The sequence below is a fragment of the Notolepis coatsorum genome (genome assembly GCF_963971535.1).
Source record: "Notolepis coatsorum genome assembly, chromosome: 2".
Lineage (NCBI taxonomy): Eukaryota > Metazoa > Chordata > Actinopteri > Aulopiformes > Paralepididae > Notolepis > Notolepis coatsorum.
In genome coordinates this window covers 2,406,671-2,431,466 of record NC_140166.1, presented here as the reverse complement: position 1 = coordinate 2,431,466, position 24,796 = coordinate 2,406,671, and the positions used below count along the sequence as shown (strand labels likewise).

At 43.3% G+C, this 24,796-nt stretch overlaps 1 protein-coding gene across 1 annotated transcript in view; it reads right to left on the bottom strand.

The window, feature by feature from the left end:
* Nucleotides 1-24,495, bottom strand: part of unc13ba (unc-13 homolog Ba (C. elegans)) — a 516,655-nt gene extending 492,160 nt beyond the window's left edge. Inside the window, exon 1 of the mRNA XM_084308024.1 lies at nt 24,299-24,495. Coding sequence (XP_084164150.1) covers nt 24,299-24,320 — 22 coding nt within the window. The 5' untranslated portion in view covers nt 24,321-24,495. The remainder of the gene's footprint in view (nt 1-24,298) is intronic.
* Between the last annotated feature and the right edge of the window lie 301 nt (nt 24,496-24,796).

Here is a 24,796-nt window from a genome sequence, read left to right as displayed (position 1 = left end):
TGACCTGTCGTACAGAACTTGTAAGTCGCTTTAGATAAAAGCGTCAGCTAAATGACTAAATGTAAATGTAAATGAGAAAACAGCGTGGCGGTCAATGAGTTAACAGTCCAAATTCTTCCAAGAGCACACTAGTGAATATGCCCAAAATGTGAAACGATTGTGGCTTTAAACAGTAGCACTAAATGTAATGCGCTCAGCAGGCCAGGCAATCAGACATGGACGAGGACAGCGTCATTACAAGACGCCAGACTACAGGTCTATATTTAGCTCCCAGGCCTTTGGACTCACAGAGGGTCTGAGTGCACGAAGGTGGGCGACCAGGTGGCCGTGTCATTAAAGCCCTTCTCACTGTCATTTAACTGCAGCTGCGGCTCCGTTCCAGACTAAGATAGAAGCAGTGTAGGGTAGATCTGGTGTACCTGTGTGTGTGTGTGTGTGTGTGTGTGTGTGTGTGTGTGTGTGTGTGTGTGTGTGTGTGTGTGTGTGTGTGTCAAGTCAAGTCAAGTCAGTTTTATTTGTATAGCACATTTCCAGGCAGCGGCAGCTGACACCAAAGTGCTTCACAAGCAGGTTGATAAAAACAAATTAGTGTGAGGCAAGGTATAAGATTAAAAAAAAAAAAAAAAAAAAAAAAATGGCAAAGCAATGAAAGCAACAGAACAAACAATATGGTGCAAGATATAAGATTAAAAACATAATAAAGCAATGAAAGTAATAAAAACTGGTAGGACACAGTAAAACAAAGAGGATAGAAGGGTCAGGGGTCTAGTGGTGGTTAAGTAGGGGTGTGTGTGTGTGTGTGTGTGTGTGTGTGTGTGTGTGTGTGTGTGTGTGTGTGTGTGTGTGTGTGTGTGTGTGTGTGTGTGTGTGTGTGTGTGTGTGTGTGTTTCAAGTTCAAGTTTCTTCTGTGTGTGTGTGTGTGTGTGTGTGTGTGTGTGTGTGTGTGTGTGTGTGTGTGTGTGTGTGTGTGTGTGTGTGTGTGTGTGTGTGTTTAGTTGATTAGGATCCCCATTAGCTAAAGCATTGCAGCAGCTATTCTTCATGGGGTCCACAGACAAGACAAGCTCCTAAAATAATCAAAATACTGTATATATACAGAAAATATTCAATGGCTTAATTTATGGAGAGAATCCATTAGGCTTGGCGTGATGATCGTTTTTACCGGTGCTAGGGTTCACATTTGAACCGATACCAGTACCGGTACCTGGGAATCGATACCGGTACCCAATGGTACCTTTCAGTACTTTACTCTCTCTGTAATAACTTCTCAATTTCAACATTGTTATTTATTTAGAACATTTAGTTATTTATTGTCGTAACACACCACACAAACTAAACCCCTCCCTACCTCCCTCTCCCCTCCCAAACCGTTCCTAGAACCATGTTTAAATATCAACAGTATATCTGGCCATCCTCAGTAAATACTATCAAACTTTCCAAAGACTAATGAAGTTAAATGTTTATTACCATCAACTATCCAGTTCGGTTTTATAGTGTAACGGTTGGCTACTTAAAATCATTGAACGGAGAGAGAGAGAGAGAGAGAGAGAGAGAGAGAGAGAGAGAGAGAGAGAGAGAGAGAGAGAAAGGGGCTCAGTCCCTCCTATTCCTCACTATTGGAGCTCCACGAAAACAAAATGTATGTATTTCTCCACGAAAATGTATTTCTCCGCTATGAGCGTTTCCAGGTTTAGTTTAACGTTAGCAGCTCTGGAGCTTCTGTATAGAAGACATACACAGATATAGACACATACACACACACACAAACACACACACACACACTACTACTGTACAAGCACACATGCATGCATGCACGGTGCACGCACATACACACATAAACACAGACATACATGCATATGATGCATACATGTCTTTTAAGTCTTTGACACACATGCACACACACACATGCCTGCCAATCCATGTAATAAATGAAAGGACAGAGGGAGGATATGATGAATAATCCCTTGTCCTAGCTGCCTAGCGGACTTCCTGTGTCACACAACAATATTAATTCCATCTCTTCAAACCACAACTCTCTGCTGCCTTCTGCTCTGTAGTATGACTGGAGAAACCAGCCCATCGTACAAATAATTTACCACGGTAAAGGTTGCGTATCACCGTGGCACTTTTAAATAACACCATGGTATAATCCAATTTAAACCATGATACATGCTACAGTATGTAACCAGAGGGCTTGCTGTTAACGCCTCAACATTGGTTCAGTGCCATAGCCTATCGGTTTTGTCGCTGGTCATCTAAAATACACAGGGTCAGCAATGGCAAGTGTGCATCCTATTAAGTCTTATAAAGAGGCAGATGAATGTGTAGCTAACATGTCCAACGCTTGAAACAAGATAAGCTCAGGGAAGATGACCGTTTAAAAGAAATACAATGAAATCGTATGTGCTCTGGAGACAGAATATGAGCAGAGGCTAATCTGACCAGGAGGATTCACCCAGAGACTAGCAGGAGAGTGCTGCCTGCTAAATCTGAATTCAGCACCACGGACAGCACCAGCCCATTGAGTTTCTTACACTGCAGAGGGTAGTGAGCATGCTGGGAGAAAACATCAGAATAGTTCAGATGACAACTATGTAATGACATTTCTCTTTCTTTTTTTCTTTTTTTTTAAATCCTCTTTTTCTCCGCCTGATTTTCAATGCTTTTCCTCCCATCCCAATTTAGTCGTTATGCCAATTCCCCCCCTCCCCTACCTGGTCGTTGTGTGCATGTTCCCCCTACTGGTAGGTACAAGGGAACGCTGAAGTCTTCCTCAAACACATGCGGAGACAGCCAGCGGCTCTCTTTTCACCTGGCAGCGAGGACTCTCATTGGTGAAGTGTAACGCGTGGGAGGTCACGCTGCCTTCACCACTTCCTGCCTTTCGCTGAGCAGGCGCCCAGACCTGACCTGTAGGTGTCGCTGTCCACAACGCCAGATTACCACCCACGACTTCCCTCCCGCTAACTCAGCCAAACGAGTTAGTATGACGATCGGCCCAAGCCGCAGGCAATGCTTACTCCGGGAGTCGAGACCGCAGCCTCTTGCATTGGTGACGACTCACAAGCACAATCTCCGCTACGCCACCCGACCGCCTTTAATAACATTTCTCTTTAACGGGCATTGGGGAGTAACAGAATACAATAACGGCTGTTACGTAATCAGAATACCCTTTTTTTTATTGGTTATTTTTCAGGATACAATTTTTTAAATAGTATAAAATGTATTATTTTATATGATATTTTATTATATTAACAGTCCCTGCCTCTGTCCTCTGCCCTACCCCCTCTGAACAAACTACCAGTTCACCTTTGGGCGTGTGTTCTGCACCTGTGTGTTGGGGCTCTGCACTCTGCATCGTGTCGGTGGAAAGCTAAGTTAACATGAAGCTAAAATGGCAGAAAAGATTTATAATAATAATAATAATAATAATAATAATAATAATAATAATAATAATAATAATAATAATAATAATAATAATAATAATAATAATAATAATAATAATAATAATAATAATATAAATGTAAGAACAAATAGGCCAGAACTCCAACCACGGGACTCAGTCAGTAAGTTAATAGCTTTGCATCCACTACACTACTGGCAAGTATTTCATACAACTTAATGTCCAAAAATCCAAACTATCCCTTTAAGTAAAAGTCATGTTATTGATATCTTTTCTTTTGTCTTTTCCAACCCTAACCCTAACCTTTTATATTGTGATACTTAGAATAAGTTACTGAATACATTGTTCAACAGGTAACTGTAACAGAATATATTCATAAAGTAACCCTCCAAATCCTGCTCTTTAATCAATCTATTTTTTTATTTTTATTTTACTAGGCCTGTAAAGGGCCAGCAGAACTGTGCGGTTGGTGGTATAGCCTGATTGTCAGAGAAGCTTGATCGTGACGGGACATTTGTAAGGTCGCCGTTTTGATCTGAAGATCCTTAATTTATCCCAGGATGTTTGACCAAAGACTCTAATAAAGGAAGAGAACACGCTAAAAGGCAGCCAGTGAGATGAAAATGTCTGTCTCCTAAATGGGCAGAACTTTTTACACTTAACGTTACTGTATTGCTCCACATCAAACCATTCAAGTCTGCGCATCGATCAGGAGCTTCAACTGGGACGTAATAGCAGGCACACCCAATACAGAAGTTGGACACGTGTGGTGTCCAGTGTTAGCGAAAGTAAAAAGTGCTGTGTTTTCCACAAGGGTGAACTACCTGTGCATAGTGACTTTCAAACTACCAGTTTTCCAGGAAATGACTAACTCTAAAATACCATTAAGAATACTTACAAAAACTACTTTTTTGTCATTGTTGGGACAGATACTGGTGTATAAAGTGACAATCAGTGCAAGACATAATGTGATGAAAGGCCAACTTAATAAGAAGGAATCAAAGCCAGCATAACTGGATCGCCGACCACTACAACATAAAACTTAATGCATTGCGGTTTGAATAAGTTAGTACTTTAGATACTTAAGTACATTCACTGTCAAGCAATATTTATACTTTCACTTAAGTAGAATTTGGAATGGCAGGAGTACCATTTCCACCAGAGTAATTCAACTTTTTTTTTTTTGGAAGCAGAATTATCAGTGTAATGGGAGTGAAAGTAGGATGTAAGTTAGAACAGCAGTATCCTAGTAGCTACTAGCTAGTCTCATCCCACGTGAGGTGGCCCGACAACACTCACACACTCACTCAACCCCCCCGCACCACACACACACTAGAGCAGCAGCAGCAGCAGATGGCCAGGGGATTACTCCCCTCTCCCTACCCAGACGTGCCTCACTTGCATCCCTCTGTCATCCTTGTGATCTCCCTGTGCCTCTGTGTCTCCGTCCTGACCTGTTCTGGTCTGTGCTCTCACTCTACTCTCTTCACCCTTGACATCTGGTGGCCTAAATACTGCTGCTGTGAATCACCGCTACTACCTTTGTGCTTCCTAGGCTTAGTCTCTGCTGAGAGCCTTGAGATCACCGCACAGTTTTTTTGTGTTTCAACTGTAAGATACATTGAACACAATCAGAATATGAGTATTTCACAATGGGGGGGGGGGTAACATTTTCCACATCATTGTTACATAACTTACAGCTAAGATTTTGGATCTAGTGAACAAGGGGACCGGGGGAGTTCCTCCCTTAATTAATTTGCCCCTAAACCCCCTCTCAGACTGCTAACCACGGGCCAACCCAACACACACAACTAACGCTGATGGTGGCTGAAAACCTTGTATCTCCAAAAGTGTCAACTTCTCAGGGAGTAAGAAACGCGTATTTTTAGATTAGCAAATTTTTTGATACACAACCTTGGTTATATATCATGTTTTTGATTCACAACCATGTATTTCTGGAGGTTATACATCAGGTTTCTGATTGAAAACTTGTATTCTTTGAAGTTATACATTGGGTTTGATTGACAACCATGTTTTTGTTTTTTGGTTATACATTGGATTTTTGATTGTCAACCATGTAGTAAATATATTGGGTTATGAATGGTTATCATCATGGTCCTAAGGGTAGACGTATAGAACCATGTAGACTTTCAAGTCTAACATAAAAAACATGAAGATTACCCAAATTGGAGATACCAGCCTCCCAACCCCCCCCCCCCTCCAAAAGAAAATTGGAGATATGAGGTTTTTTCCCCCGATAGCAGTAACTGTACTGTAACTAACTTCATAATCAAACTCTATAGATTAGTAATAGCCGTCAAGGCCAATTTCTTGGCAGACAGAACCCCCCCCCCCCCCCCCCCCCCCCCCCCACACACACACACACACACACACACACACACACACACATCACTCATCAGATGATGAAATACCATTATGCCTTCATTTCCCTGCTAATTGCCATCCAGAAATAGCAGAGTGGGGGGGGGTATTGACGGGGCTCCGCCTGCAGCTCACTCACAGTCAGTCAGTCACCGTGTGGCTCGCTCTCCGACTCGACTTATTGACACGTCGGACCGGAAGGGGCTCTCGAGGAACGAGGAACGAGGAACGAGGAACGAGGAACAAGGAACAAGGAACAAGGAACAAGGACGTGGAGAAAAAGCAGCGCGGCTCCAAAAGGAACTAAGACTTCACTGGGGCGTTTAGAGCGTTATCAACACCGACGTGTAATCCTATCAGCTGAAACCAGTCGGGGCACATTTCATCTCACTTGACAAGGCACAGGCTGATTTTAAAAAGAGTACGGTTCCTGTAATGGGGAGGACTGCAGCTGTGAAGTTCAATTCAAATCAGTTTGCTGTGATTTAAGACTGCTCCAGTATTCTATAACCATGGGGGGGGGGCTTTTGAACACAGGAGCCATGCTGCTCACTGACAGGGGGAGACAGCTTCTACTTTTGGCCAGCTTGGGGTTCGCACAGGGGAAAGACTCCCAAACTCTCTACCTTGGTCAAATTCCCCTCGAAATCACCTGAAAACCCGGGAATAAAAGACCCTGAGATCACATGTGAATTTGTGTTATTTGTGTGAACCAGTATACCATGATATAGATACTTATACAACAAGTAATTTGATTGGACAAGAGACATTCCATGAGATATTCAATATAACAGGACAACAGCCTGCTCCTGAACATTGGTAAAACCAAGGAGCTGATCGTGGATTTTAGGAGGAGACAGCAGGAGACACACACACCACTGAGGATAAACGGGGCCACCGTGGACAGGGTGAGCAGCTTCAAGTACCTGGGGGTCCACATCTCAGAGGATCTGACATGGACAACACACATAGACTCAGTCGTAAAAAAAAGGCGAAGCAGCGCCTCTACCACCTGAGACAGTTAAGGAAGTTCAGAGTATCTGGGAAGATACTCCAGTCCTTCTACTCCGGAGCTGTAGAGAGCATCTTGACTGGAAACATCACTGCCTGGTATGGCAACAGCATGGCACAGGACAAGAAGGCCCTACAGAGAGTGGTGCGCTTAGCCGAGCGTACCACGGGTATTGCACTACCTCCCCTGTCCTATATAACAAGAGGTGCAAAGCCAGAGCCTGCAGGATAATGAAAGACCCTCACCACCCCAACAACAGCCTGTTCATGCTGCTGCGGTCAGGCAAACGCCTGCGAGCACAAGTAACGAGGACAGAGAGACTTAGGCTCAGCTTCTTCCCACAGGCCATCAGAGCCTTGAACACTGAACTCTCCACGCACAAGCACACATGAGCACACACAGTGGTGCAGTCGTGGTCACACGCGGTTACACGCCGTGTTACTAGATGATCACTGAGGCAGAAGTACGCGCGCACAAAGATGCGCTCTATCCATTCGTTGTGCGCTAAGTACCCGGCCAGTGGCCACCCATAACAAAAGCGCGTCTTCAACCACGCCCCCGCCCGCAAATACAAACAGATATAAACAGATCATTTGAGTACACCCGGCCACCAATAACAAAAGCGCGTCTTCAACCACGCCCCCGCCCGCAAATACAAACCGATATAAACAGATCATTTGACAACAGTATCATGTTCCTACCTGCAACGCAACCTGAACCAACGATGCCACCGCCGCTCCCCAAGAGAAGAAAGTTGCAGCTTCAGAATCAGCTTATCCAAAGCAAACTTAGTTTCGCTATACCTGCACGACCTCCAACGCCCGGGTACAGTACAGTACAGCTCAATACATGCATACAATTGTTAAGGGGATGCAGACCAAGACTTTCGTCTTGTTTACATCAGGGTCCCCCATTTTCAATTCATCATAACATACACCAGATAGACAGTCTTGCTCTCTTAATATGCTGGTTAAATCGGCTATCTTTAACCTGAATTAGCAAACAAGATACAAAGCATTCAGTTGACTAATTGTATATGTTCTAATGTTCTCTGTTCTAATGTTCCTGCTACCGATTGTTTTTGATTAAAAAGAAATTAAAAATTATTTTATATAAAAAGTTTTTTTTTAATAAAATATATATATTATATAATTAGACTTGTACTTGTATTATCTGCGAGACATCGCCACCACGCAACAAGTCAAAATGCTCGCTATCTGCAAACAGCTCCACTGTCTGTGTGTACTCTAGTAGCCTCCAGCTCCAAAAAGGATTCTCCTGCCCTGCAGCTGGACCCTATTGGTAACGTTACGGTTCTTTGGTCATTTCACATTCAGCAAGCCCTCAGCTCGAATACGCATTAAATCAATGTTATAAGACATTGATATCAAGAGCTATCTGTAGCTACTGCTAGCCGGCTAGATGACGTTAAGACAGAACTTTAGTTCAATGGGACATTTCGTTTTGAACAGAGAACTAACGTCAGCTAACGCAAGCTAACGGAGGTATGAACATGGACTACTAGACTTTCTGGATAATTTGTTGATATCCGGAGCTATCAGTAGCTAGCCGGCTAAATACCGTTAGACAATGCCTACTAAACGTGAATAGTTGACTGGGTAATTTTGTTTAAACAGTAACGATAGCTAGGTAGCTAACGTTAGCTCAGGTCGAATGCACTACAGACTCGAGCAGAGGAGCCTCCTCTCAGTCCTCAGTGTTTACAAACTCTACACGGGGGCGGGCGGGGCTAGGGAGGAGGAGCAGCGGCAGTTTGCAGGTCCTGTGTGTCTGAGACAGACAGCGAGTGAGAGCTTCGCTTGATCGGTTTCCGCGATCGGCGAATATGACTCATTATCGGAATTCACAGATTGCATATTTATACTGAGTATCGGCCGATAACGATCGGTGGCCGATCAATCGGGGCATCCCTAATAATCTGTTGTCGCTTATTACTGCGATTATATGAATATCTTCAGTACTCCTGTGGCCTCATACAAACGATCACAGCCGTGCTGATATTCGGCCCTCCCTCTCGTGTGATATTGCGCTGTTAACTGAGATTAGATTATATTCAATTCAAATGTATTGTCAATTTGTCATCATACAGCACAAGTACAGTACAATGAAAATACATTTGGTATCCAACCAGAGTGCAATGTAACAGTAAAGTGCATTAGTAATATACAATGTACAGGTGATTAAACTGGGTATAAAATATATAAATTAGTACCACTGAGTATAGTGCTAATCAGATGTATGTACAGAGTTGTAGTATTAAATTAATATGTACTACAGTGATACAGGTATTAAAGACACTACGGTAGTAAGTAGGGGTGTAACGATTCGACCTCACAACGATTCGATTCGATTATGATTCTTCAGGCAACGATTCAATGCATCATGAAATCTGTTAATTTGCCCACGATTCGATTCGATTAATTTTCGATACATTTTCTATCAGTTAATTCCCCAAAAATATTTGAATACACAAATGTGGCTGGGGGAACTGATTCACTCAGGATGAATGAACTATACTATAGGTCAATAAAAACAATACACACACAAAAAAAACATTAAAAAAAAAGAAACAATTATTTTGATACATTTCGATTATAATCGATTCTAACATATTCAAATCGATGCATCGAATCGAACACATTAGCATGCATTTCAATTAATCGATGCATCATTACACCCCTAGTAGTAAGTCATACTGGCCAGCAGAGTAACTAGTAAGCGTAGGTAAGGGACATGTACAGATATAGATATAGTATCTACAGATATGTAATTAAGCATTACATCACGCGCAGGAGTGGTTTGTGAAAAATAAACCATGCCTAGGGGTGGTCGTTAGACCCCCCTAGGCATGGTTTATTTTTCACAAACCACGACTACAAGTGGTGTAATGCTTTTATACAACTGGCACATTCATCCAACCTTATTGCTATTTATACAACGGTATGCAAATTTCTCGATTCTGATTGGCTGAAACAGTCCATTTACACATATGTATCCTTCACAATCCACGCTCCTGGTCCCAGGACCCGCCCACAACCGAATCACATCACTCCGCCGGATCACTCCGTCGGAAAAAACAAGATGGCGGACAATAATCTTTAACAAATGGATATGTTGATAGCGTCATAACGACTAAATATAAAGCGATTCTGTCACGGCGAATGTCTTAGTCCTTTAAACAATGTTGGATGATGTAATTGATGGGTCATGAGTCATTGTAGAACAAAATAAAAATCGGCGAATTGATTGATTGATTAATTTGCAATTTTTTTTCCCTTCCCCTTCCTTGCCAGAGCTCATCTCTCACACTGTCTGGCTTCCAGACACACTCACTTGGTCGCATACACACCCACACACACACACACACAATGTCTTAGTTGCTTAAACAATGTTGGATGATGTAATTGATGGGTCATGAGTCATTGTAGAACAAAATAAAAATCGCGCAAATTGATTGATTGATTGATTAATTTGCTATTTGTTTTTCTTCCCCTTCCATGCCAGAGCTCATCTCTCACACTGTCTGGCTTCCAGACACACTCACTCGGTTGCATACACACACACACACACACACAATGTCTTAGTTGCTTAAACAATGTTGGATGATGTAATTGATGGGTCATGAGTCATGGTAGAACAAAATAAAAATCGCGCGGATTGATTGATTAATTGCAATTTTTATTTATTTTAAATTTTTACCTACTTTCAATAGAAGCATCTAAGAATGAAGTTCTATAGAAAGTAGGTCTGCATCCCCTTAACAATTGTGTGTATTGAGCCGTACTGTATTGTACCCATTCTGCATCTGGTAATACAATTTTCAATCAATCAATCAATCATTCCAATAACCACTAACTTCATAATTAAAAACTAAAGAAAAGTTGGATGTGTTAGTTGGTTGGATGTCTTAGTTGAAAGGCAGTTGGATGTGTTAGTTGGTTCGATGTCTTAGTTGAAAGGCAGTTGGATGTGTTAGTTGGTTGGATGCCTTAGTTGAAAGGCAGTTGGATGTGTTAGTTTGTTGGATCCGTTGGATGCACTTCCGAGCTGCTTCCACATGGAGGCAACTTGTCTTTTTTGTTGTTGTGGGAACTACTTTTTCTGGCGGATGGTTTTTTCAATAAATCTTCGATTAATGCGTGTTTATTGTATAGCAATACGGTTGGATGAATGTGGCAGTTGTATAAAAGCATTACACCACTTGCAGTCGTGATTTGTGAAAAATAAACCATGCCTAGGGGGGTCTAACGACCACCCCTAGGCATGGTTTATTGTTCACAAACCACTCCTGCGCGTGATGTAATGCTTAAACAATAAACACACATTAATCGAAGATTTATTGAAAAAACCATCCGCCAGAAAAAGTAGTTCCCACAACAACAAAAAAGAGAAGTTGCCTCCATGTGGAAGCAGCTCGGAAGTGCATCCAACTGTTCTCAGTAGGACATCCAACCAACTAACACATCCAACTGTCTTTCAACTAAGACATCCAACCAACTAACACATCCAACTGTCTTTCACAGGGCTCTACAGTGCGACCAAATTGCTCGCATATGCCCCTAAAAATATGTGTGTGCGAACCGTAAAAATCAATTACGCGCACGCTGTGTGAGTACAGATTACAGCCTCTCTCGTCTTTTTTTTCCTCCGCCGCGAGATCGTTAAAAAACTACAAGTCCCACATTGCACTCAAGCCAACGGTCTAATCACAGTAGAGTGACGTGACTGGTTTCATGAGAAAGAAAGCAAATGACCAATCGGAAGCTCTCATTTGGCTTGTTTACTTCCTGAAACACCACCATTGCGATATGCGAGAGTTTCCCGAGACATGTAACTTCTAGTCTTACCAATAGCAATATATTTTAGAACACCTAGATTTAGCGATAGCAATAGTAATATAACGTTAATGCAACAAAACGAATGCCTTGCTCTGTTAATAACGTTGATGCAGTAGCGTATGCCGTTGTGTTGACTGTAACGGACATGATAACAACATAACACTGTGTACACATTCAAATTGCGATAATCGATTCTAACATTTTCAAATCGATGCAGTTGAATCTTCCCCTTATGATCGATGCATTGTTACACCCCTACACCAAAGTAACTGGCCCACTGTGTATGTGTGTACAGCTAACTTGGCTAGCGTTATGAAAAGCAGAGGTGGGCAATAGGGTCCAGCTGCAGCGCCGAACGGCCGGAGTGCAAGCGGTGTGACATAATTGGCAGACTCGACTGTCAATCAATGGTCTACCTGACACGCAAACTCATAAACAATGTTTCTGTACTGGAGGTGTACAGTATTTCAATAGGCAACCCTGAAAGGATTATTTCTCTAGAAGAGCAACACAGCCAAAACATAGGCATTGTATGCATAAAAGGGGCAAAAGCTAAAGTTAAGTGACTGTTACTTTTGTAGCAGTAGTTTGATTTGATAGTTTATTTGATAGGGACAGCACATGTTAATGAACATCAAGTACAAAATACAAAATGTAAACATGCAGGGTTGTAGCAAGAGCTCATTTACACACATGCACGCGCAGTACAAATATACATTTATAAAAAAAAAAAAAAAAAAAAACTCTTTTACTTGAAATATTTTCACTGTGCTCCTAAATATTTTTGGGTGCTCCTAAATTTCTTTGTGTGCTCCTAACTTTTTTCATTTAGGAGCACCTGTGCCCCTAGTGAAAAAGGTTAGCGTAGAGCCCTGTTTCAACTAAGACATCCAACCAACTAACACATCCAACTGTCTTTCAACTAAGACATCCAACCAACTAACACATCCAACTGTCTTTCACCTAGACATCCAACCAACTAACACATCCAACTTTTCTTTAGTTTTTAACCTACTTTCTATAGAACTTCATTCTTAGATGCTTCTATAGAAAGTAGGTAAAACAAATTTAAAATGTTTTCTTTGCCCTATAGGAAACATTTATTTATTTATTTTTTTAAACCTACTTTCTATAGAAGCAGCTGGGAGGTGCGCTGTTTTAAGTGAGCGTGGGTTATTGAATTGATTGATTGCTAATTTTATTACTGTCCGCCTTGTTTCCAACTGGTTAAGTTTAGGCCCTCTTTCGAAGTTGGTTAAGGTTAGAGTTTGGAATCAGGGCTGGTGGTCTATCGCCCTGCTCTAAAGACAAACTCTAACCTTAACCAACTTCAAAAGAGGGCCTAAACTTAACCAGTTGGAAACCAGGCGGACAGTAATAAAATTAGCAATCAATCAATCAATTCAATAGGCCATGCTCACTTAAAACAGCACCCCCCCCCCCCCCCCCCCCCCCCACTCCTATCCAACCCCCCCCCCCCCCCCCCCCAACCACCTCCAATGTACAGTCCCTAGGGATGGGTACCTTTCACATTTGAACCAATACCGGTACCGGTACCTGTGAATCGATACCGGTACCCAACGGTACCTTTTTTCGGTACTTTAGTCTCAAGAAATGTTATTTACCTACCTCAGTCGTAAAAAAAAAAATCCAAACTTCAAATAACTACAATTGACAGTTTTCGGCTTGTCATTGCTCCGACTGCTTTGTTGTTGAATCAAGTCAAATCCTAGGTAAGCATATATTGTGCGTGTGAACGTTGACATGAAAAGAAAAAAGTTTAAAAAAAAAAAAAAAAAAAAAAAAAATCTGTTTCTCACTTGATTCGATACTCGGTAGTACCGACGTGTTTCGGTTCGGTACCTCAAAAGTACCGAATTCGGTACCCATCCCTAACAGTCCCCCCCACCCCCTATGTCAAATGATACTTTTTTTTCTAGACTCTTTTCGTATCACAAACAGTACTGTATTTGCAAATCTGGTATGTCATAAATGTATAGATGTAGCAGTACTGTCTATCTGTATGTCATGTATGTCATATATGTTATGATGAATTGAAAATGGGGGACCCTGATGTAAACAAGACGAAAGTCTTTCTCTGGTCTGCATCCCCTTAACAATTGTATGTATTGAGCTGTACTGTACTGTACCCATTCTGCAATCTGTTAATAAAGTATTCATTCATTCATTCATTCATTCACACACCTCCCAGCTGCTTGAAAGTAGGTAAAAAAAGAAAAGAAATTGCAAATTAATCAATCAATCAATCTGCGTGATTTTTATTTTGTTCCACAATGACTCATGACCCATCAATTACATCATCCAACATTGTTTAAGCAACTAAGACATTCGCCGTGACAGAATCGGTTTATATTTAGTCGTTATGACGCTATCAACATATCCATTCAGTCCACCCTCACTTAAAACAGCGCACTTCCCAGTTGCTTCTATAGAAAGGAGAAAAAAATTAATAAAAAAAAATGCAAATTAATCAATCAATCAATCCGCGCGATTTTTATTTTGTTCCACAATGACTCATGACCCATCAATTACATCATCCAACATTGTTTAAAGAACTAAGACATTCGCCGTGACAGAATCGGTTTATATTTAGTCATTATGACGCTATCAACATATCCATTTGTTAAAGATTATTGTCCGCCATCTTGTTTTTTCCTAAAAATCCGCACGGCGGAGTGATTGTAATTCGGTTGTGGGCGGGTCCTGGGACCAGGAGCGTGGAATTGTGAAGAATACATACGTGTAAATTGACTGTGTCAGCCAATCAGAATCGAGAAATTTGCATGCCGTTGTATAAAAAGGATTATATGCAGGCCAGGTATGTACAGACGTGATGTGGATAGATATACGGTAAGAATAAATATATATATATATATATTAGAGGTGGGCATAGATTAAATTTTTTAATCTAGATTAATCTATCTGCAATCCTGGATTTAATCTAGATTAATCTAGATTAAAATGGCTCAAAAAAAAAAAAAAAAACCTGCCGAAGGCATTCAAAATATGTGTGTTTTACCCAAATAATGACCAGAAGTAAGTCCTTACTTTTTCTTTCCTCCTTATGTTTCTCAGGCCAGGTGGCCCATTACACCATGAGCCCATCTCCTGTTTCCAAAATGCATTACAGACTGTTTGAAAAAGCTGTTTTGCTATGATAATTGGTAATGAAATATCAAAATAATGTTCAATAAGATGTACTTGTGTTTAATAAGTTGTTTTATTCAGAAGTTAACACAAATAAATAATATTACCAGTACAGTACAGTATCTAGCACACTCTCAGGAGCAAAACATAAATAATCATTTCAAACTTGAACTATGTGACATGGCTTGAATCAACTGCTCCAGTGGAGTTGCTCAGTGGCCAATGGTGTCAACTGTGGTTGTACTGGACAGCTCCCAGGTGTGAATGGAACTGTGTGAATGTGAAGCAGGGCGTTCCTGAAAAAGAGCATCTGTGCTCAGCGAACCTACCCTGGGTAAATAAAGGTAAAAAAAAAAAATTAAAAAAAAAAAAAAAAAAAAAAAAAAAAAACATTTTTGATTAATGCGTTAATTATATTATCGCGCGATACTAGTATAGCGTTAACGCAGCACGTTAACGCCGTTAACGGCCCAGCTCTAATATATATATATATATATATATATATATATATATATACAGCTTTAACATCCCATCGCATGAGTCTCGGTTTCTTCGCAGGATGTTTTTCATGGCGTATGTTCACCCCATTAAAAAAATAATGCATTCGAGGCGGCTAGGTGGTGTAGTGGGCAAGGCACTCGCCACCAATGTGGAGACGCTGGGTTCGCCTGTTCGAGCCCAGCGCTCCACATTGTTTTCAGTTTGGCTGGTCGTCCGTACTAATACAATTGGCCGTATTAGAGGGTGGGAAACTGATGGGTGGGGATCGGGCGTTGTGGACAGCGACTCCTACAGGTCGGTTGGTGCGCCTGCGCAGTGGAATCAGGAAGTGTCGGGGGCAGCGTGAGCCTCCCACGCGTTACTCCTCGCCACTGAGAGATCGAGCTGCGCAGGTGAAAAGATGCGACTGCTGTTACCTCAAGTACCGGAGGGGACTTGTGCTATGTATGACTTAGTCCACATTGCAGCCGTGCAATTCTACTCTGTGCGCTCAGTAGAAAGCTATCCGGCTGCAAGCTAGCCTAGCTTAGCACAAATTAATGGAAGGAGATACGGACCACTAGCCAAGCTCAAAACTCTGGGAGAGGTGTTCTTGGCCAACAGCTAGGCTAGCTGGTCCGGTTCCGCTTCCATTGATTTGTGCTAAGCTAGGCTAGCTAGCTACAGTATCTACAGTATCTTCTTGTCTGACTCTGGAGAAGACGGCAAGTGCATGTGCATCCCATAATGTCGCTGTGTTCCTTAAACATCGGCCTTTATCTGTGGGATTCAATTCTTCGTGTCAGTCTGGTCTTTCATTTGGGAAACAAGGGAGGAAAATAGTCCAAAAAAAGGATGCTCCCACGTCGACGCCCAACACACAATGACTGACTGGGTGTGGAAGCAGCAGCAGAAGGAGGCGTGAGAACAGCCTGTAGCAGAAGGAGGAGGTGTGAGAACAGCCTGTAGCAGAAGGAGGCGTGAGAACAGCCTGTAGCAGAAGGAGGCGTGAGAACAGCCTGTAGCAGAAGGAGGCGTGAGAACAGCCTGTAGCAGAAGGAGGCGTGAGAACAGCCTGTAGCAGAAGGAGGCGTGCGAACAGCCTGTAGCAGAAGGAGGCGTGAGAACAGCCTGTAGCAGAAGGAGGCGTGAGAACAGCCTGTAGCAGAAGGAGGCGTGAGAACAGCCTGTAGCAGAAGGAGGCGTGAGAACAGCCTGTAGCAGAAGGAGGCGTGAGAACAGCCTGTAGCAGAAGGAGGCGTGCGAACAGCCTGTAGCAGAAGGAGGCGTGAGAACAGCCTGTAGCAGAAGGAGGCGTGAGAACAGCCTGTAGCAGCAGAAGGAGGCGTGAGAACAGACAGTATCAGCAGCAGAAGGAGGCGTGAGAACAGCCTGTAGCAGCAGAAGGAGGCGTGAGAACAGCCTGTAGCAGCAGAAGGAGGCGTGAGAACAGACAGTAGCAGCAGAAGGAGGTGTGAGAACAGCCTGTAGCAGCAGAAGGAGGCGTGAGAACAGCCTGTAGCAGCAGAAGGAGGCGTGAGAACAGACAGTAGCAGCAGCAGAAGGAGGCGTGAGAACAGCCTGTAGCAGCAGAAGGAGGTGTGAGAACAGCCTGTAGCAGCAGAAGGAGGCGTGAGAACAGCCTGTAGCAGCAGAAGGAGGTGTGAGAACAGCCTGTAGCAGCAGAAGGAGGCGTGAGAACAGCCTGTAGCAGCAGAAGGAGGCGTGAGAACAGCCTGTAGCAGCAGAAGGAGGCGTGAGAACAGCCTGTAGCAACAACAGAAGGAGGCGTGAGAACAGCCGGTAGCAACAACAGAAGGAGACGTGCGAACAGCCGGTAGCAGAAGGAGGCGTGAGAACAGCCGGTAGCAACAACAGAAGGAGACGTGCGAACAGCCGGTAGCAGAAGGAGGCGTGAGAACAGCCTGTAGCAGAAGGAGACGTGCGAACAGCCGGTAGCAGAAGGAGGCGTGAGAACAGCCTGTAGCAGCAGCAGAAGGAGGCCTGAGAACAGCCTGTAGCAGAAGGAGGCCTGAGAACAGCCTGTAGCAGCAGCAGAAGGAGGCGTGAGAACAGCCAGTAGCAGCAGCAGAAGGAGGCCTGAGAACAACCTGTAGCAGCAGCAGAAGGAGGCGTGAGAACAGCCTGTAGCAGAAAGAGGCGTGAGAACAGCCTGTAGCAGCAGAAGGAGGCGTGAGAACAACCTGTAGCAGAAGGAGGCGTGAAAACAGCCAGTAGCAGCAGAAGGAGGCCTGAGAACAACCTGTAGCAGCAGCAGAAGGAGGTGTGAGAACAGCCTGTAGCAACAACAGAAGGAGGCGTGAGAACAGCCTGTAGCAGCAGAAGGAGGCCTGAGAACAGCCTGTAGCAGCAGCAGAAGGAGGCGTGAGAACAGCCTGTAGCAGCAGCAGAAGGAGGCCTGAGAACAGCCTGTAGCAGCAGCAGAAGGAGGCGTGAGAACAGCCTGTAGCAGCAGCAGAAGGAGGTGTGAGAACAACCTGTAGCAGCAGAAGGAGGCCTGAGAACAACCTGTAGCAGAAAGAGGCGTGAGAACAGCCTGTAGCAGCAGAAGGAGGCCTGAGAACAACCTGTAGCAGAAAGAGGCGTGAGAACAGCCTGTAGCAGAAGGAGGCGTGAGAACAGCCTGTAGCAGCAGAAGGAGGCGTGAGAACAGCCTGTAGCAGCAGAAGGAGGCCTGAGAACAACCTGTAGCAGAAAGAGGCGTGAGAACAGCCTGTAGCAGAAGGAGGCGTGAGAACAGCCAGTAGCAGCAGAAGGAGGTGTGAGAACAACCTGTAGCAGAAAGAGGCGTGAGAACAGCCTGTAGCAGCAGCAGAAGGAGGCGTGAGAACAACCTGTAGCAGAAAGAGGCGTGAGAACAGCCTGTAGCAGCAGAAGGAGGCGTGAGAACAGCCTGTAGCAGCAGAAGGAGGTGTGAGAACAGCCTGTAGCAGAAGGAGGCGTGAGAACAGCCTGTAGCAGCAGAAGGAGGCGTGAGAACAGCCTGTAGCAGAAGGAGGCGTGAGAACAGCCTGTAGCAGCAGAAGGAGGCGTGAGAACAACCTGTAGCAGCAGAAAGAGGCGTGAGAACAGCCTGTAGCAGCAGAAGGAGGCGTGAGAACAGCCTGTAGCAGCAGAAGGAGGCGTGAGAACAGCCTGTAGCAGCAGAAGGAGGTGTGAGAACAGCCAGTAGCAGCAGAAGGAGGCGTGAGAACAACCTGTAGCAGCAGAAGGAGGCGTGAGAACAGCCAGTAGCAGCAGCAGAAGGAGGCGTGAGAACAGCCAGTAGCAGCAGCAGAAGGAGGCCTGAGAACAGCCTGTAGCAGCAGAAGGAGGCGTGAGAACAGCCAGTAGCAGCAGCAGAAGGAGGCCTGAGAACAGCCTGTAGCAGCAGAAGGAGGCGTGAGAACAGCCTGTAGCAGAAGGAGGCGTGAGAACAGCCAGTAGCAGCAGAAGGAGGCCTGAGAACAACCTGTAGCAGCAGAAGGAGGCGTGAGAACAGCCTGTAGCAGAAGGAGGCGTGAGAACAGCCTGTAGCAGAAGGAGGCCTGAGAACAACCTGTAGCAGCAGAAGGAGGCGTGAAAACAGCCAGTAGCAGCAGCAGAAGGAGGCCTGAGAACAACCTGTAGCAGCAGCAGAAGGAGGTGTGAGAACAGCCAGTAGCAGCAGAAGGAGGCCTGAGAACAACCTGTAGCAGCAGAAGGAGGCGTGAGAACAGCCTGTAGCAGCAGAAGGAGGCGTGAGAACAGCCAGTAGCAGCAGAAGGAGGCGTGAGAACAGCCTGTAGCAGAAGGAGGCGTGAGAACAGCCTGTAGCAGAAAGAGGCGTGAGAACAGCCTGTAGCAGAAGGAGGTGTGAGAACAGCCTGTAGCAGAAGGAGGCGTGAGAACAGCCTGTAGCAGAAGGAGGCGTGAGAACAGCCTGTAGCAGAAGGAGGCGTGAGAACAGCCAGTAGCAGCAGAAGGAGGCGTGAGAACAGACAGTAGCAGCAGAAGGAGGCGTGAGAACAGCCTGTAGCAGAAGGAGGCATGAGAACAGCCAGTAGCAGCAGAAGGAGGCGTGAGAACAACCTGTAGCAGCAGAAGGAGGCGTGAGAACAGCCAGTAGCAGCAGAAGGAGGCGTGAGAACAACCTGTAGCAGCAGAAGGAGGCGTGAGAACAGCCTGTAGCAGAAGGAGGCGTGAGAACAACCTGTAGCAGCAGAAGGAGGCCTGAGAACAACCTGTAGCAGCAGAAGGAGGCGTGAGAACAACCTGTAGCAGCAGAAGGAGGCCTGAGAACAACCTGTAGCAGCAGCAGAAGGAGGCGTGAGAACAACCTGTAGCAGCAGCAGAAGGAGGCGTGAGAACAGCCTGTAGCAGCAGAAGGAGGCGTGAGAACAACCTGTAGCAGCAGAAGGAGGCGTGAAAACAGCCAGTAGCAGCAGCAGAAGGAGGCCTGAGAACAACCTGTAGCAGCAGCAGAAGGAGGCATGAGAACAACCTGTAGCAGCAGCAGAAGGAGGCGTGAGAACAGCCAGTAGCAGCAGCAGAAGGAGGCATGAATATCGTGTATCGCCAGCACAAAGTGGGCTGGTGGGAGGATTCACCAGGGGCCTTGTCGCGCCAAAAGCCCTGTCGCTGGCACAGAGGTCGGAAATATTGGGCTCAGGCTGCATGTTGTGTGCTTTGCTTGAAATAGTCAGTGTGTGCCTGACTGTGTTCATTTGGTTTTGCCTTGTTCCTGTTCTGTGCACTACAGCAGAGCCCGAACCAAAAACCACTTGAGGGAGGAGGTGGTCCGTGAAGCTGAGGAACTTGGTTAGTTGTTCAGGCATCTGAACAGCTGGCCTTTGAGAAATTGCAACTTTCCTTTTATGCTCTACAAGATGCCCTTACTAGTCTTAAATTGGTTCTTAATGCTAGTAAGACAAAGTGTATGTTATTTTCAAGAGCAAGGAATATTAACCTTGATGATGTGAGGATATCTACTGTCAGTAGGGTTGGGCACCGAAAACCGGTTCTAATTAGGAACCGGTTCCTAACTTCCGGTTCTGGAACCGGAAGTAACATACCTGCATTTCGATTCTTAAAAAAAAAAAAATTTAATAATTTTTTTTTACTTTGTTAATTAATACCCTAGTTACAGTACAGCAACCAAACTAAACTGTATCAAGTAAACTGAAAATGTGAATAGTATGAACTTTTTTTTAAATTAAAAAAAAAATAAAAAAATCTCCTACGAAATAAGCTGTGACCTGCACCTCAAAGAATCGGAATCGAGAATCGTTCAGAACAGGAATCGATATGGAGAATCGGAATCGGAACCGGAATCGTTCAAATCCAAACGATGCCCAACCCTAACTGTCAGTGGCTCTTGTATAGAGAGAGTCACTGAGTATAAATATCTTGGCCTGTGGCTCGACGAGAAATTAACATTTAAGTTCCATGTGGAAAATCTTGCCACTAAACTGCGACAGAAAATTGGTTTCCTGTACAGAAACAGATCCAATTTTCCTCTATTTAGTAGAAAAAGAATTGTGGAATCAGTCTCTTCTTATCAGTTTTGGACTATGGTGATGTAATTTATAGGCATGCTGCGGCATCAACTCTTAAACCTCTGGATTCTGCATATCACTCAGCTCTCAGATTTATAACTGGTGACAGATATGATACTCACCATTGTGTCCTGTATGATAGGGTGGGTTGGCCTTCTCTTGCAGAAAGGCACAACAAACACTGGTATTTATTTATTTTTAAAGCCCTTATTGGTAAACAACCTGTTTATATCTCCTCACTGTTAGATTGGAATATTGGAACCTATTCAACTCGATCGAATGACTGGATGGTTCTTAGGGTTCCTCAGATTTGTTCTGAGCTAGGGAAGTCAGCCTTTTCCTTTGATGCCTCCAACTCATGGAATGTCCTTCAACTCACGCTAAAATTGGAGGTTCTCCCTTCCCTTGGAATGTTTAAATGTATGATTTCAGACCATTGTGTAACTGTTTTAGTTGATATTTTAAAATTATTTTTAAACGTTTTTAATTTGTTTTACTCTGGTGTTTAAATTTCTGTGAATATTGTTTTTATTATGTACTGTACAATCGTCGTTTCTGTAAATGAGGGAAACCTCAGAGGCTTACGATTTTAAATAAAGGTTGAAATGAAAAAAATCTCTGTCCCACACATAGCCACCAAGACCTTATTGCTAAAACGTTCATTGCACTATTAGTGGTGAATAAAGTGTCTGTGATATATTCTGTTAGGGATGTCCTGATACCGAGCTTATGTACTTGTAAAACTACCCTGATACTACTACTACTACTCAATGCCATGTTTGTTCAGGAAAACACATTTTTATTATATTTATATTATTTTATAAATATAAATCGGCAACAGCGTAATTTTTTATATTTAATTTGTTATCGTCAGAAAGTGAGGACGATCTGTTTAAAATAAAACATGTTTTCAAAGTCATTGTTAGAACTGTATAACAGTATTATTAATACTCATATCGGTACTCTGTATCGGCAAGTACCCAAATGTAAGTACTTGTATACTTGGTCTGAAAAGAAAAGGTCTTCTTCACCAAACAGATCCATCTGCTGATCTGATCCCAGCTGGGATCTCAGCTGTAGGCCAACCCCCATCTCACCATTCTGTAATAGAGGGCTTTGCTATATTGGGTTTCTCAGCCTTAAAATGTGCTGTGACTGTGAGTGGTATTTTCTTGTTAAAATAAGTGGTCTACATGCATAATATCTCTGTATTCTGACAGCCATCACTGATATAGAGTGTGTGGTCAATACAAAAAGAGAACATGCAAATATGCGCTTGAAACTAGTCAAATGTTTTGCCAGTGCAGTAAGCTAATTATTTCGGCATGGCAAGATTTCATGAAATAGGTAAAAAAAAAGATCTAGGGTTCTCTCTCCTGATTAGATAAAGTGGGAAGGGATACCACCAGAAAATTTATGTCTGACATGGAGACCCATGCTACTGACCAAACACTCTATATCAGTGATGGTTGTGTATGGATGTAGAGCTATTTAACACATATTTTAACAGCAGAAACACTGCTTACAGCACCTTTAAGGCAGCACGCCCACCATGAAAAAGATTTTTTTAGCTACATGTCTGTGAGAAACAGTCTGGGGTGGGGGGGGTGAGATATGAGATTGAACAATAATAGATTGGCACCGGGGTGAATTTAAGCAATAAACCAATTTATCATCTGGAGAGAAGCCAAAACTATCAACACTGGGATAATTGTCATGCTCCATCTCCCATTGTTTCTAGCACCATGTGTTTGTCTAAACTATTACCTACGGGTAATAACAATTTTAATTGTTTACCTGTAATGTCCTTGCTGCAAATACAGTCCCTATAGACAGTCTATTAAAGTTACTCTGACAAACTGACTCCTCACAGTATGACCCAATTCATTTCCAACCCTGCCTGCACAGCAGGCTCGTGCTGGCCATGGTGATCATTATTAGCACACATATAAAGCAGAGACAACAGTTTTCCAGATACAGTATGAGTAGACAAGTGGACAAAGACTGTGTGTATTGGACTATACTATAGTAGGTCAGTGGTTCTCAAAGTGGGGTCCTTGTGGCGGTTAGAGGGGGTCCCCGGGAAAACGAGTTCAGTTTAAATTCAGTCATATATTCACTACACAGTGGTCACCAACCCGTCGATCTTTGAGACTGTCCCTGTAGATCTTTCCATGAAAAAAATAATAATAATAAAAATAAAAAAACATTTTTTTTTATCTTACCCTGAGAGTCCACATTACAGTTCTACTTTTGTTTTGATGTGAAAAGTGATGCTGCACTTAGCACTGACTGAGAAAGTACACATACAGTTCTACTTTTGTTTTGATGTGAAAATGATGCTGCACTTAGCACTGACTGCACTTAGCACTGACTGAGAAAGTCCACATTACAGTTCTACTTTTGTTTTGATGTGAAAAGTGATGCTGCACTTAGCACTGACTAAAGTTGTATGCTAATTGTAAATATGTTTGTCAATGTTAATAATATGAGAAAGTCCACATTACAGTTCTACTTTTGTTTTGATGTGAAAAGTGATGCTGCACTTAGCACTGACTGCACTTAGCACTGACTGAGAAAGTACACATTACAGTTCTACTTTATAAAATGCTAATTGTAAATATGTTTGTCAATGTTAATAATATGAGAAAGTCCACATTACAGTTCTACTTTTGTTTTGATGTGAAAAGTGATGCTGCATAAGATGACTGCACTTAGCACTGACTGAGAAAGTACATAATAGTTCTACTTTGACGTTTTAATGTTGGACCAAAGCATTGCATGTAATTAGAATACAGGCAAATAAAAGTAATTTAGTTTAAAGTACAATCTTGGCTGTCTTTTTCTCTCAACGCTTCAATAGGTAGATCTTGCCTTTACCCAAAAAAAAGTGATCTTGGGCTTAAAAAGGTTGGTGACCACTGCACTACAAGGTATCCCATGAGAGAATGGATACGAATTCCATTTGATCATAACTTTCACTCTCCTCTGTTATCTCTCCCCGCCTGGCGCCTACATAGTTATGTGATTCTGGACTAAATAATATCCAACATCAATTATCTTCTCAGATAGGGTCCCTGAGACAAATCTAAACAAATGGGGGTCCCTTTCAAACATTTGAGAACCAATGCTAGTATAATTATACTGTAGGTGACTGACAACTTTATGGAAACAGGTCAAGCAAATGCACGGGGACGTCGTATTGCAGGACAGGCAACGCTGTGAAGTGCCCTGATATATGAAACATTATATTTGAAAGCCTCTCTAAAACTAGAAGACAATAATAAATCCGCTAACGACATTGTGAGTCAGTACAGGCAACACGTTTATGTAACTGTTGGCCGTGCACTAGGCCAAAAGAGATTTCAAACAAACGCGTCCTGAAATCTGGAGTTTTTTTTTATTTCCATAACTACTATGAAACATAGCAAGCCCTATACTACAACGACGGGCTTACCTCTGACGCACAGTAGAGACATCGCTGCAGGGGCTTCGCGCGACGCAACAGTTCCTAAAAAAAATATATATATATATATATATATCGTTGCCTTCAGTGGATGTATCGTCCAACTGCCTGTTGCATCGCAGTTAGTCGGTCGACATTCAATGGACGGGCTGTAATTTGGGATCCACTTTAAAATGGAGTTTAGTCTCCTTTTCATAAAAAAAACTGTCACAGTAAACTACAGTACAGATTTAATTCTAGTAGATGGGCGACAGACGCGGCTGTGATTTTGACATGACTGCCATGGGATGAAGCCAACGAGAGGCTTAAATCCTCTTGAACGGGGCGGGTCTTAGAGGTGAGGGCGAGCCAATTGAAAGCGAGTCAAATGAAAGTGAAACGCGGCGCCAACAGGTGTATTGTGCCATGTGTTCCAATAGGGTCCAGCTGCAGCCCTGGAGAATCCTCTCACTGGCAAGCTTGTGCCAGCCACAGGACGCGCGCTGACGT